This window comes from Cricetulus griseus, chromosome 6 (assembly GCF_003668045.3).
Source record: "Cricetulus griseus strain 17A/GY chromosome 6, alternate assembly CriGri-PICRH-1.0, whole genome shotgun sequence".
Taxonomy (NCBI): domain Eukaryota; kingdom Metazoa; phylum Chordata; class Mammalia; order Rodentia; family Cricetidae; genus Cricetulus; species Cricetulus griseus.
Genome location: NC_048599.1, coordinates 84,320,196 through 84,333,545, shown reverse-complemented (window position 1 = coordinate 84,333,545; position 13,350 = coordinate 84,320,196). Strand labels below are relative to the sequence as shown.

Sequence of the window (13,350 nt, the reverse complement as noted above, 5' to 3'; positions counted from 1 at the left end):
TTGTCCTTTAAACCAAGTATAACTGCACCATCCACCTTCCTCTTGGAGAACATGCTGCAGTAGGCAGCCGGACTCTTCCATTAGGCAGCCTGTGTTTACAGAGGCACTTCGAGTAGTTTCCGAGCAGAGCTTGTCTGCTGCTGTGAAAGCTGAGAAGAGCTTCCTTCTGAAACAAAAACTCCAGTGCCACCTCCATTTTGTTTCCTCTGTCCTCGACTCTTGGAGTTCATGGAATTATGGGCATATCTTTAAATTTTAAACTCATTTTTTTTCTTGGTTTTCCTAGACAGAGTTTCTCTGTGGCTTTGGAGGCTGTCCTGGAACTAGCTCTTGTAGACCAGGCTGGTCTTGAATTTACAGAGATCCTCCTGCCTCTGCCACCACCTCCCAATTTTAAATTCATTTTAAGTGAAACAAAATGGCATATTATGTGATTTTTAAAAATTATTTTGCCCCTTCTCTCTTCTCTTCCTAGACAGGATTTCATATCATCCAGGCTGGCATTGAATTTGCTATGTAACTAAGGACCTTGGACTGCTGACACTCCTTCCTTAGTCTTCTGAATGCTAGGCTTGCAGGCATACATCACTAAGCCTAGCTTATCATGTGCCTACACAGGTACATATTATGTATTCAATTTAAACCTAGCTCCACCAACATTTATCATTTATGGAAAGCACTCAGCCTCCTTTCTAATGACCCCCTCCATGTCAGGAGATAAGAATTGGAGCTGAGATACATCTGAACATTCTGCAGGCAGGAGCACAGGCCTGGGATGCAGAGCCAGGCTCTCTGGGAAGGCTGGGCTGCTTCCATCTCCACACTGGATACACTGTCAGTGATACATCTGTCACAGACCAGTTGCACAAGTGTCAGAGTAACAATGGGGATTCTGGAAGTCACATTCTAGGTAGAGAAACCTCAGTGCTAACAAGGCACAGGCCAGTGAGGGAAGGGGCTCTTTGGCCATGGCCCTCTGTGCATGGAGGGGTTTCTCACTAGACTGCTGTGCAGAGCTGGAAAGGGAAAGAAACACACACGCTGTCCCACGGTAAAATCACTGGATGAATGAGAGAAGCCGGTGCATAACTGGAGGCTGATGCAACCTTGTCTGTGTCAGCAGCTCTGGGGGTTACGGGAACCAGCTGACAGGACTGCTATTTGGAAGCTCACTGTTTTCTTTTTTCAGTTTAGTGAACATTGTAAAAACTAAATGGAGAACATTCAGTTGGCGTGGGTTTGAGGCATGGAACCCACTGATCCCAGAGATGTTTTTTTGCATACTGATTTAACTCATAATGACTGCTCATGAGACAGCAAGCACCAGAGACAGCAGGGTTACAATGCCAATAGAGCAGAGCTAAGAGACTAAAAGCAGGGAATGATTACTCAGGCATTGGCCTGCAGCCCATGTCATGTGACTAAAATGGACAGGGGATGGGCCGGAAGGGGCACTTCTTCCCATCCACACAATTCTGACTGGGTCCACAGCCCCACCAGTCAGGTGATCAAAGTCACTCGGAAGCACATGCAAGGTAGCACCACGCCCTCCTCTGCCTGGTGTGCTTCGCTCACAGTTAGACTTTTCACACAAAGGTTTTGATTTTCTCCCTGACATACTGATACGTGTGTCCCAGCGGTAGGGCAGGTGACAAGAGTTACAAAGCATTTCACAGCTGTAAGGGTTAATCTTGGTTGTCAACTTGATTGGATTTGGGATCAACCAAGAGCCCTGCCTCCAACCAGGTCTGTGAGGACATTCCCTAGGAGGACTACTGAAGGATAGGGGGCAGCACCTTCAAGCAGCAGTCCAGACATAGAGGTCTGCTTCTGTCTGCCTGACTGCACTCCCTGCTGCTAGGTGCATCTATCCTGCTGCTGCCCTTCTTCACTGGCACTGGGACCCTTCTTTGACCTTCCAATTCATATTGAAGACCAGTGGCTCTCCAGGAATTTGTCTGGCTTCAGAACCAGCCTTGCAAACTGCAGTTCCTGGGTTCTTAGCCTCTTCAGTGTGCAGATGGCCACTGTTGGACTGCCTAGCCCACTGTGTAAGAAAGACAATCTAGTACTTCCTTTTAAATATGAACATTGTGTAGGTTCTGTTCCTCTAGAGCACATACTACAAAAGATGAGGGTCTTGAGGCCCAGATGCCCTAGCCTATACATAGGAGGCACTTTTGGGGTTTCCAAAACCATGATGTTCCCACTGTCTGTCTTGGAAAGATGTCTGCTCCTATCACATCCTCTGACTTCCTGGCTCCTTTCCATCTTCAAGAGCTTTGCCTGGCTTAACCACCTAAATGAGGTATAGAGCAAAGCCTCCGAGATGCCAGTAGGTAACATACTATAGGGCAAGAAAGGCACAAGAAATCCTCTGCACAGCCGATATCACTTGGCATCAGCGTCAGGTTTCTCAAGTGGTTCTTGCCTACCTGGTTCTCTGTAGGGCCCCATCAAGTGTTTAGTCTCCTCCAGAGGCAAGTTTGACCATTCTGTTCCACAGGTGGCTTCTCTCCCAGAACTCCCTCAAGGGGCCCCTCTGCCTAGTCAGACTGTATAGACAATGATCACAATAATACCCACTCCAGCAGGGAGTAGTACTGTGCTCCAGTACTTCTGAGCTAGGCCCAGATGTGAGGCTTGCACACTGCTGGTGTCTCCCATGATCTATACTCCAAGCTAACCACCCCTGCCCCGCCTGTCCCAGACACAGTCCACACCAGTGACTCTTAAAGCACAGATCATGAGTAAGCAGCCCCTTTGCACCCCAGCCTTCCTTTCTCTCTCCTTATGAGCTACATCTTTTCTTTTCTTTCTTTTCATTAACCATAGAGTTTATTACAGGTGGAGGGAGTGGGAGGGGGAGAAGACAGAGAGACGAAGGGAGGGAGAGAGAGGGGGATGAGGGGTAAGAGAGAGAGAGAGGAGCAAGAGAGGAAGAAGGGGAAGCGCACCTTTTCCTTTTAAAACACCCTGCTTACATTCTGTCTCCTCCTACTAGTATCACCCAAGGTGGAGGTGGGGGCTGCCAGTCCAGTTCACAACATACTCCGAGTCTAGGACCCATCCTGAGTGTGGAAACATGTAATGTATGTTAACTAAGTGAGTGACACAGCCATCCCCGCTGTCCTGTCGCCACCTTGAAGAGGCACTGACAGCTGAGTTGCAAGAGTCAACTTTGGCCCACCAGACCAAAACCCACAAGCTCCCTAAGAGATAAAAAAAAATGTCCTTAAATGTGCCTGCCATCTGTTTTAGCCAAGTAGGGAGCTTGGCATCATATGCTGAGTGTCCATTATCTGGCATGCTCTGGACCAGAGGTGTTTTACAGTTCAGGGTTTTCTGCACAGGAATATCTGTCCAGACTTCACAGCTGACACTCCAACAGTTTGGATTTCAGAGTATTTTGGATCTAGGAGCTTAGATTTAGGGATGCTCAATGGCATCTGCACTCTCACATGTCCTTGACTGACACCTGCACTTAATCTTGGAAACAACAACCATCTTCCTAGAGATTAAGTAATTTGTACAACATCATTAAACTTCGGGTTTTTTCTGTTGTTTAAAGCACTCTTTATCCTGCCTGAATCCAATTCTTCCGGTTCCCCGGTAAAAAGTTTCATGTTCTTTCATCACACAGCCCATCAACAAACAGCTTTCTTTTCATAAGCTGAGGGTCTGTACCATTTTTTCTGGGAACTGTGGGCTATTAGTTTTACTTTCCTAAGTTGCTGTGGATGGACCCCAAATTAACATGACATGCTTTATAAGTCACTTTCCCCATACATCTGCATGCAACAAGCCCATGTTTTACCGTATGTCATCAGCTTACTGTGCAGTCTTGAATCACACACCTAACCTTTCTATTTGTTAATTTTACCTCAAAATCAGGGCATTAACCAAGCAAGTTCATTATCTACAACACACAGTATGGCATCTACAGTAGCTGGCTCTTCCAGGAACAAGGCAGTACAGCCCTGTCCTCCCGATGGTAATGTTAGAGGGCAAAAGCACTAAGTGCTTGCCATCTCACTGAGCACATAAACCTGAGACACTCCATACAGACAGCCCCAGTGAGGCCCTGAAGTGATCAGGACCAGAAAAAGACCAAACTGCAGATGTACAGAACAGCCTGGCATAATGATCAGGGAGGATGGTAAGCTACATTTCTCCAGTATTGGCATAAAAGCCTGTCCTGCCTTGGGGAAGGAGGAAGGAGGCAGATCTATCTGTCTGTCTTTCCTTTTTTAGTGATTCAGGAACCTTCCAGAAAAGATGACCACTGACTAGTATGTGCAAAACTACAGTCTCTGTGAAAAGAGGAGAGGCCCTGTAAGCAGAAGCAGAGAGAGACAGCAGGGCCCTCTGGTCCTTCCATGGCTGAGCCCTTTCCTGGTGTCTGAAGCTCAGTGTTGCCCTCATCTGGCCTGATTACAGAACACAGCCTCCCACCTGCCACTCACAAGTTCATATCCGGGCCTCAGATTTGACTTGCATTAGCAGTCAGAAAGGGCAAGTAAACAAACTGAACAAAACTAAGGCCCCTTTCTTTTCCCCTAGTCAGAAAACAAAGGATTTAAATGCCTATATTTCTTTCTTCCAAAATAAATCCTTTCCTTAAAAAAAAATAATTCTCCTTTAAATTTAATGAGGTAAACTGGACATGTTGGCTCACATCTAAAATCCTGGCACTGAGGAGGATGAGGCAGGAGGATTGCTACAAGTTCAAGATCAGCCTTAGCTACAAATAAATAAACAAGGCCCCTAAAGGTTTAGAACAGTGGTTCTCAACCTGTGGGTCTCAGCCTCCTTGGGGGTCACATATCAGATATCCTGTATATCAGACATTTACATTACAATTCATAACAGTAGCAAAATTTCAGTTATTAAGTAGCAATGAAAACAATTTTATGGTTGGGGGGTCACTACAACATGAACTGCGTTAGGGCTGCAGCATTGGGAAGGGTGAGAACCACTGGTTTAGAAGCTATGAAAGCCAGAATGGTAGGATTTGAGCTGAAATCCTACCCCTATCAGATTTTAATCTGGTTTGCTGTTCGAACCTCCAGTTGGCAAGCAATGGCTTTCTAAACCATGTCACCTTCCTCTGCAAGGACTCACTCTCAGGCGTCCTTGGTCTGTGGCTCTTGGGCAGGCATCTCTGTCACCCTAGCACGCTTGCTCAGTTCTTCACCAGGAGGCTCCTCAGCTGCTTCCAGCTTTCGTTTTGGGGAGGCTGGGCCACTGGACAGTGGTCTGGAGCCTGTGGAGAGGCACAGAGACAAGTGCAGTTATATACCACAATGATCTCAGCAATGACTGCTCCTTAGGGACAGGGAGCCCTGCCCTGGCCTCCTTTTCAGCAGTGACCTCAATTGGAGCTGTGAGGAGGGCATGGCCTGGCCTGCTGGCAGCAAGGCCAACTTCTGGCCTCAAGTCCCTGGCTAAAGGCCAGAGACTGATGTAGCATATCTGCTGTCCTTGCTCTGAAGGTGAGGCTTTTCCTTTGCAGCCCTGGGAAAATCCCAGGAGTTCTGGGCACTTCCATATTATGGAGCACCACCAAGCTGACCAGCACCCTCACTCTCTCCCTGCTTCTCCTGACTAGACCCCTGGGCCACCTTACTTATTGCCTCCCCATCCTTACACTGTTCCTCACTGTTCACTGTTTATGTGGCAGGCAGTGGAGTTTTAAAAGCTCAGTAAGACCTAGTCCCTTGCTCTGGCTTCCTTCTTTTCCTATTTGCTTCCCCAGTTCTTATCAGGACATTGCTAAGCAGTTCCCCTTGGCAGCTCCTATTTAAAGGGGCCCTATTCCTAGTCCCACATCAAGCTACTCAATGCTAGTTCCCTCCAAAATTCTTATCCGAATGCTCTTATTCCATTGTCTTACAGCATGCCCTGGGTGGAAATAAGCTTCATCAGGTTTATGCTTATTTTGGCCTCAGTCATGAATATCTGAAGTGGTAGCACAGGTCACAGAAGGCCAGGGAGGCCAAAGTCCAGTGTAACTTCTCACCTGTGTTGCTGATGCTCCCAGCCTGGCTAGAGCTGGGCTCTGCCACAGGGTGACTGAGGTCTTCCACACAGGAAGGGACAGATGCCAGAAGACCTGGAAGACAAAGTAAGGGGTAGTCAGAAGATTAAGAGGGCTGTAGGTCATGAAAAACAAAGGGGCCAGGAGGACAGGAGGACACGGCCTCCAGCTTCTCCCAGCTCCCCACGCTGCTCAGGACACAACCTCCATTTCTCCCAGCACCCCAAGCTGCTCAGGGAGCCCAATCTGGAGCAGCCCGCAGTGTCCTTCACAGCCTCAGGTTAAGTCCTCCCCAGGGTGAGTGAGATGTCAGTGGAGTAGGAGCTCCTTACAGAGTCCTCGGTATCGTGATAGCTGCTGGTAGATCTGCTTCATGCGCTCAATGTTGAGCCGACTAGTCTCAGCATGGTTGACGATGGGCCGTGGGTAGTCCACACCAATGATGCACTTGGCAGCCTTCTGAACCGACTCAGGGGCATTCCAGGGCTCATAGATGTAGCGAGAAGGGAAGCCTTTCAATTTGGGCAGGTATCGCCTGAAACACACACCAGGTGATAGATCAACACACTGTGGCTCTTCAAAGGACCCAGGGCACCCCAGTCCCAAAGGAGGTCACAGTGGTTCAGTGGTTTGATCCTTACCGAATGTAGTCCCCACTGGGGTCTGTGCGGCGGCCAAAGCCCACAGGGCAGTAGCAGTGGAAGAACTGTTGGAAGAAAGCACTGCAAGACAGCCACATCCAGCTGCCAGCATTCACGCTGAAATCTGCATCCAGAAGCAGCTCATCAAATACCTAGATAGGGGACAACCAGTCTCCTTGCAGACCTGACACTCTGGTTCTTTGCAAGTCACTGTAATACCCCAAGGAGCCAAAGCCCTTCTGCTGAGGACACGGAAGGAATCTCCTGAACCCAGGGATCCCACCCCAGCCCCCAGCCTTGAAGGGGGCTGACCTTGGCTAGGCCTGGTCACAGGGTACAGGCTAGCTTGCACTCACCCGGACCCCGCTCTCCCAGCTGACCCAGAGGTCCCCGCGGGTAAGGAAGCAGGCCACAGCGTGCCGGGCCAGGTGGTGGATCCAGCCCTCCTGCCTCAGTTGGGTCATGATGGCGTCAATCCAAGGGAAGCCTGTCTTGCCCTCGGCCCACTTGGCCAGGGCTTCAGGGTTGCGGTCCCAGGGGATCTGGATGCAGATGGGGTTCCCCTCCATTCGGTCAAACCTGGGGTTGTTGGTAGCCGCTGTGTAGAAGAACTCTCGCCACAGGAGTTGTCCAAACAAGGAGAGGGGGGGTGTGCTGTTCCTCTTCACCTGAGGGGTGGGCATAGCACACAAAGGTGAGCCTCTGCCTGGTTCTTAGCATTGTGATGCTCAGGTTTCCTGCACAGAGCAAGTGCAATGGCTTCCAAGTATAATGGCTCCAAATCCCATGTTCAGAGGAACTAAACTTACAAGTTTCATAGTGTGCAACATGCAGGCCCTGCTCTGAGCACCAAGAATGGCTTCAGGTGGCTAGGAGTGGGGGAATGATGCTTTGGGACTCTGCTATGGAACGGAACTCCTCAAGATACTCCGGATTCTGTAGTTCTACCATCTAGAAAGCTTATGGGATTTTACACATTATCAGCAGTTAAAAAATGTAAAGCCTAAACACCTAAATATCACTGAACCCAGAGAAGCTGAGCTGGTGCTTTCCTAGAGCCTTCACCTCTACTAGCTAGTGTTCATGGTACTGGAACATACACTGCATGCTACTAGAGGAGAAAGGTAAAGACCATGCCAACTGCATACCCTCTAATGTATAATGGTGACCTGCCTGCACCATACACTGGTACAGTGGTGGCACAAAAGTTGTGGGAGCAACCAATCACTATCTGATTGGATTTAAGGCCAACCCCTTGAGATGGAATTCATCCCTGATACTATCCAGGTGGCCAAGAACCTGAAAATACATAGGTCACCAAAAAAACAAAAATAGATAGAAAATCAAAATACATAGCAATAAAATGACTCCTAATGACATTCTGCTATACTTAAAGATCAGTGTTTTACTTAGCCACTTAGTAGTAGATGGGAACTTATACAGGGACCCACAACTAAACAATGTGTAGAAAGTGAGAGACCTCAAAATACCCAGTCCTAAATAGGATGTCTCTATCAAATCTCTCACATCATGGCTCAGGAAACTCTTTGGAAGAGGAGGTAGAAAGACTGTAAGAGCCAGTGGTGATGGAAGAAACCAAGGAAATAAAGCCTTTTAGATACAACAGGACTGAAGCACATATGAACTCACAGAGACTGTAGCAGCATACACAAAACCTGCACAAGTCTAAACCGGATGGGGTCCAGCTCTGTGAGAGGACCCCTAACCTAGAAGCTACTTCTAATTGATAACAACTCACAAAGGAAAAACAATTTTCTCCAATGGAGTCTCATTGGGTATACAAACAACACTTAAGGGCAGGCCCCACACCCAGCAGTATATGAGTAGAGGGCCAACACAAAACAAACTCAATGGTGTTTTTGGAGGGTTTTGGGGAAAGGAGGGGGGGTCTCATAATGCTTTGGCTGGCATTTGTTTTCTTTTTTAATTTAACCTTACAGGTCTTTTGCTTATGTATTTCAGTTTCTGGTTTTGTGTTTTATGGAATTTCTGTGTGTGTGAATATCTGTGTCTTTGTGTTAATATGTATTTCTTAGGCTTTTTCTTTGCTTCCTCTCCCCTGTTTATTTGTTTTGTCCTATTCAGGTTTATTTATTATCTTATTTATTTTTTTCTTTTCCTTTTTGTTTTTTTTAGATGCCTTTTGGATTCAAATGAGGGGAAAAAAAGAAAGAAGGAAGGAAGGGTGTGGATTTGAGTAGGTGGGGAAGTGGCGAGGATCTAGGTGGAATTGGGGGATAGGAAACTGTAATCAGAATACACGAAATAATCAGAATATACGAAAAAATGTGTTTTCAATTGAAAAAATTAAAAAGTACCAAGTCTGGATTTTGGCTAAATAATGTATAAGCAACAGTCAGAGACAGGAAAGGATTAAGTTGAACTACACAAACAGTGATTGCCCCCTCCCCTAATGACTTATCCACCAAACTGCCAAACCCCATTCCAGGAAGCCAAGCTGGCTGGGCAAATAAAACTAAGAAACAAAGGCACAGCATGACCCGAGGAGCTGTTCTGTGGAGTGCTTTAACAGTGCCTCCTGGCTGCCTGGCATGTCCTGTAAGCAGCCCTTTCAGGCCAGCCCTCCATCACTGAGTGACACCAGCCACTCCTGAGCTTCCTTTAAACTCTGGTCCCAGTGCCAGTGCCGGCAGTTGCTTAGGACAGGCTCTGGCCTCACTGCTCACTTCCCACCCTGAGGTCCCAGCCTTCCTCTCAGCTGCTAGTGAATATCCCACCTCTAAAGCCTGAGGCCAGCTTTTCTGTCTCTTCCTCAGAACCACAGGAGAACTTGGGTTCATTCACATCAGTGACTCAGTTATGTCCAGTTGTCTGTCACCTCTCAGAAACCATTTCCAACTTCTCCGAACTGAGAGTCTCCAGGACTCGCCCAGCCCCAAAGCCAAAGAGAAGGGCCCTTTCTGGGATGACTGGCAGTGAGTGTGTGCCTGCTGACTGCACCTCACCATTTTTGTTTTGTTTTTCCAGACAGGGTTTCTCTGTGTAACAGTCCTAGCTGTCCTGGAACCTGCTTTGTAGACCATGCTGGCCTCGAACTCTCTGAGATCCGCCTGCCTCTATTTTCCCAAGTGCTGGGATTAAAGGCGTGTGTTGCCACCACCACCTGTCTTGCACCTCACCTTCTTATACAAGTCCCACAGGCGGTAGTAGAAGAGGCGGCAGGAGAGGCATCCGAAGCGCAGGTAGGGGCTGAGGCCTGTGGGGCTGGCCAGCAAGGAATTGGCATTCATCCGAGGTCTCTCATAGTTGGCAACCCAGGCCTGCAGGAGAAAGGAAAGGCCTAGGTGTTAAAGAGTGAGGATTCTTCAAAGGTCTTGGAGCCCAGCTTTGAGCACTGTATGCATTCCACCCTCCTGCCTGAAGGCTCTAGGAGATACAGCCATCCACGTTCTTTCCCTGACTTCCATGTTCAGTCTGTGGCATGACTGAATGACTTATTTAGATCCTCAGCTACTTAGCTATTAAATAAGAACATTTACCATCTCTGGGGAATTGAATGAAGTAGGAAAGAATGCTGAGAGCATGGAATAAAGGCTGTAATTACTTAGAAGGAGGGAAAGGCATCTGCTTTACAGAAAACAGTGTTCCTAGCTCAGTCCCTGTTCTAGTCACCAGAAGCTTGAGGCTTTCACCGCTGAGTCTAGGACACCCATGGGCTTTCACCATTGTTAAACAGACAGGAAAATAGGAAACTCCTAACCCATTTCCGGAGACCAACAGAGCCATTCACTTCTGGGGCCTCTTGTCTTACATTCCTGGCCTTGTTTTCCTCATCAACAACCTCTAGCAACCTGCTCTCCCTTCCAGGGAGGATTCTCACTAAACAACATACTAGGAGTATCCTGGAATCATCTTGTAGAAGCAGGGTAACTTGGCTCACAAGGCTTCTGTGACTCTCTTGGGATATTAGAGTCTCCAGTCTCCATGCTACTCTCTCTGTTCCTGACACTTTTCCTTCCTGCCCACTCCAATACCTCCCTGTCAGCCTTCAGGTGTCCTTCCTTCTTACAGAAAGCAGGCTGGAGCAGCTTCTGAAAAATCTCACCCTTTCTCAGCCAGGTGGGGAAACACCTCACCTTCCAGGCACCCAATGTCATTGGCAAGCTTTCCTGCACCCTCTTCCTCTCTGAATGAAATGAGGACACAATACAGCAAAGGAGAAGAATTTTATTGTAGCTATGAGGGCAAGTTCAGTCAGAGGCATCTAGAAGGCTACAGACTGAACAGGGCCATGAGGGGAGAGCAAAAGAGGAAAGGAGAGAGGACAGAGGGCAAGCAGACCAAGAGAGTGTATATCCAAAATGGCTGGATGATATGGAAATCTGAAGCTGGGGGAAGGGAAGCCTCGCCTGGATCGGAGAGGTTTAGAGTAGGGGTCAGGATAAGAAGTGCTGGGAAGAACCACAGGTACCAAGAGAGATTTGTCCTGTGTTTCTTTGGTACCAGACACCCCCCACACACAATTTCTATGCCAAGAATACGAAATAATGATCTCATTTTTCCTCTGAAAACCAACCAAACAACCTGCAAAATAGAGGACTTGTGATAGCCATGGGCCTCTTGCACCAGGCTGTTCCCTCCACAGCCAATCTGTCTCCATTACTCCACCCTCACTTTCCAGCCACCTGATTAAGCCTTGCTGTTTGACTTCACTGGGTCCCACCAGCTTCCAGTCACTCCCATACCACTGAGTCCTCAGACACTGCTGTCCTTGTATTCTGGGAGCTCTCACCAGTACCACTTCCTGCTGTTCATTCCCCATCTCTGTCTTCCAATCTACATGTCTCTCATGACTCATGTGCTCCACCTGGCTAGCTGCTACTCACTCTAAGTACTCCGTAGTTCCATCTTTTCTACATCCCTCCAATGTTACAGCCCTGGGCTCTACCTTTGCCCCTAGGACCATCTCTTGGCAGGCAAGCATCTTTAGCTGCAGCCCAGCTGGTTCCACATACTGCCTTGTGTATAACTTGCTCTTTTCTTAAGTTCACACTTGGGCTGGACTCTTCGAAGAGAAAGCAGTTTTATCTGCCTCACTAATCAAGAACAGACCTAGCCATCTCCCTTCCCCATGTCCTGGTACTGCTGCACCCAAACTTCTCAGATGTGTCCTGTTCTTTCCATCTACTACTGCTAAGATCATATCTAGGCTGGAATATGAAGACAACCTCCTCCAGGACAATATCCACACTGGGAATGGAGTGCCAGCGCTGCTCAGAAGACTGAGAAGGGCACACAGCTCTGAAGCAGCCCACACTCCCCCAGCCTCTCCTTGTCCCTATTTCTCAAGCACTTGGCACCTATCCTTCCCCTGCATTCTTACTTGGTTGCTTAAATGTCTCTTAGCAGACACGGGATACTTCTGCTAGCACATCTTGATCCCTGTGCCCTAGTCCTGCAGTTTCAAACCCTATAAAAATTTTTATTTGTAATGATTGATTTTGATGTGTGTGTGTGTGTGTGTGTGTGTGTGTGTGTGTGTGTGTGTTCCTGTATACATGTGTATATATGTGCAGGTGTGGAGGCTAGAGAAGATGCTGGGTGTCTTCCTCTATTGCTTTCAATTTATTTCCTTGAGAAAGGCACTCTCACTGAACTTGGAGCTCATTTTTGTGGGTTCTATTGGGGAGGGGCTAGATTGGTGGTTAGACAGCTCCAGCAATCTTCCCTGTAACTGGAGTTACAGGTATGTGAGGTCATAATCAGCTTTCTTTTTTTCTTTTTTTTTCTTTTTTTTTTTTTTTGCAGAAGCTGATTTTTCATCTACATTAAACTACATGACCAGCTGTAGGGAGACACCATAACCATGCCTCCTAAGGGCTGGCTACAGGTGTGCCTGACCACACCCATAAGGGTGTGGTCAAGGTGATGTCAGGGTGATGTGGGAAAGGTTTAAAGTGATAGCCAAGGCACATGGTAGCTCTCTTTTCCCTGCTGCTTTGGCTCACTCTGGCTTCCTGTTGGTTGGCATTTACTTATTAAAGACATCTTGACCATTACGGGCTACGTATTAGTTATTCACCATAATAATCAGCTAGCTGTACATGTGGGTGCTGGTTCTGAACTCAGTCCTCCTGCTTGTGAAACAAACCCTCCTACTCATGAGCTACCTCTCCAGCCCTCAATCTTGTTATTTTAAATGAAACAAAGACAGAGAGACCCACACAAATGTGTGACTTAGTGAATTCTTCTAAAGCAAATATCCAGGTAATCACCAGCAAAGTTCTGGAAACAGGACCTTGCTAGCCACCCAGGAAGTCAGGCTCCTCTCCCCCACCCCCCACTTTTATAATTATCATTTCCTACATTTTTGAGATGTTTACATTTTTCTGCTTTTGCAAAGTGTGCTTGGAGCAGGCAGCTTTATTCTTCCACAACTACTCTTGGATATGGAACATTGTTACATTCAAGCATTCACATCAAGTTCTTTTAAGCATACGCTCTCTGCCACCTCTTCCTTTTCCTTTTGATGTTTCCGTGGAAGGACACGGGTGCTACATTTGTGTGGACTCTTTCCTGTGTGTTGCCTGTAAGTTGGCTGGAACCTGAGACTGGACTGAACTTGGGTGTGATTCTTTGTGAAGTCTACAGTAGGGGGCACATGATGCTTGCCTATCTCTCTGATGG

The 13,350-nt window shown here is 47.6% G+C and overlaps 1 protein-coding gene across 1 annotated transcript in view; it reads right to left on the bottom strand.

Moving 5' to 3' along the window:
* Cry2 (cryptochrome circadian regulator 2) overlaps window positions 1-13,350 on the bottom strand; it is a 30,009-nt gene that overhangs the window by 2,213 nt on the left and 14,446 nt on the right. The window contains exons 6-11 of the mRNA XM_027422450.2: window positions 9,843-9,983; window positions 7,038-7,349; window positions 6,682-6,833; window positions 6,373-6,575; window positions 6,023-6,115; window positions 5,125-5,266 (exon numbers count right to left, since the gene is read on the bottom strand). Coding sequence (XP_027278251.1) covers window positions 5,127-5,266; window positions 6,023-6,115; window positions 6,373-6,575; window positions 6,682-6,833; window positions 7,038-7,349; window positions 9,843-9,983 — 1,041 coding nt within the window. The 3' untranslated portion in view covers window positions 5,125-5,126. The remainder of the gene's footprint in view (window positions 1-5,124; window positions 5,267-6,022; window positions 6,116-6,372; window positions 6,576-6,681; window positions 6,834-7,037; window positions 7,350-9,842; window positions 9,984-13,350) is intronic.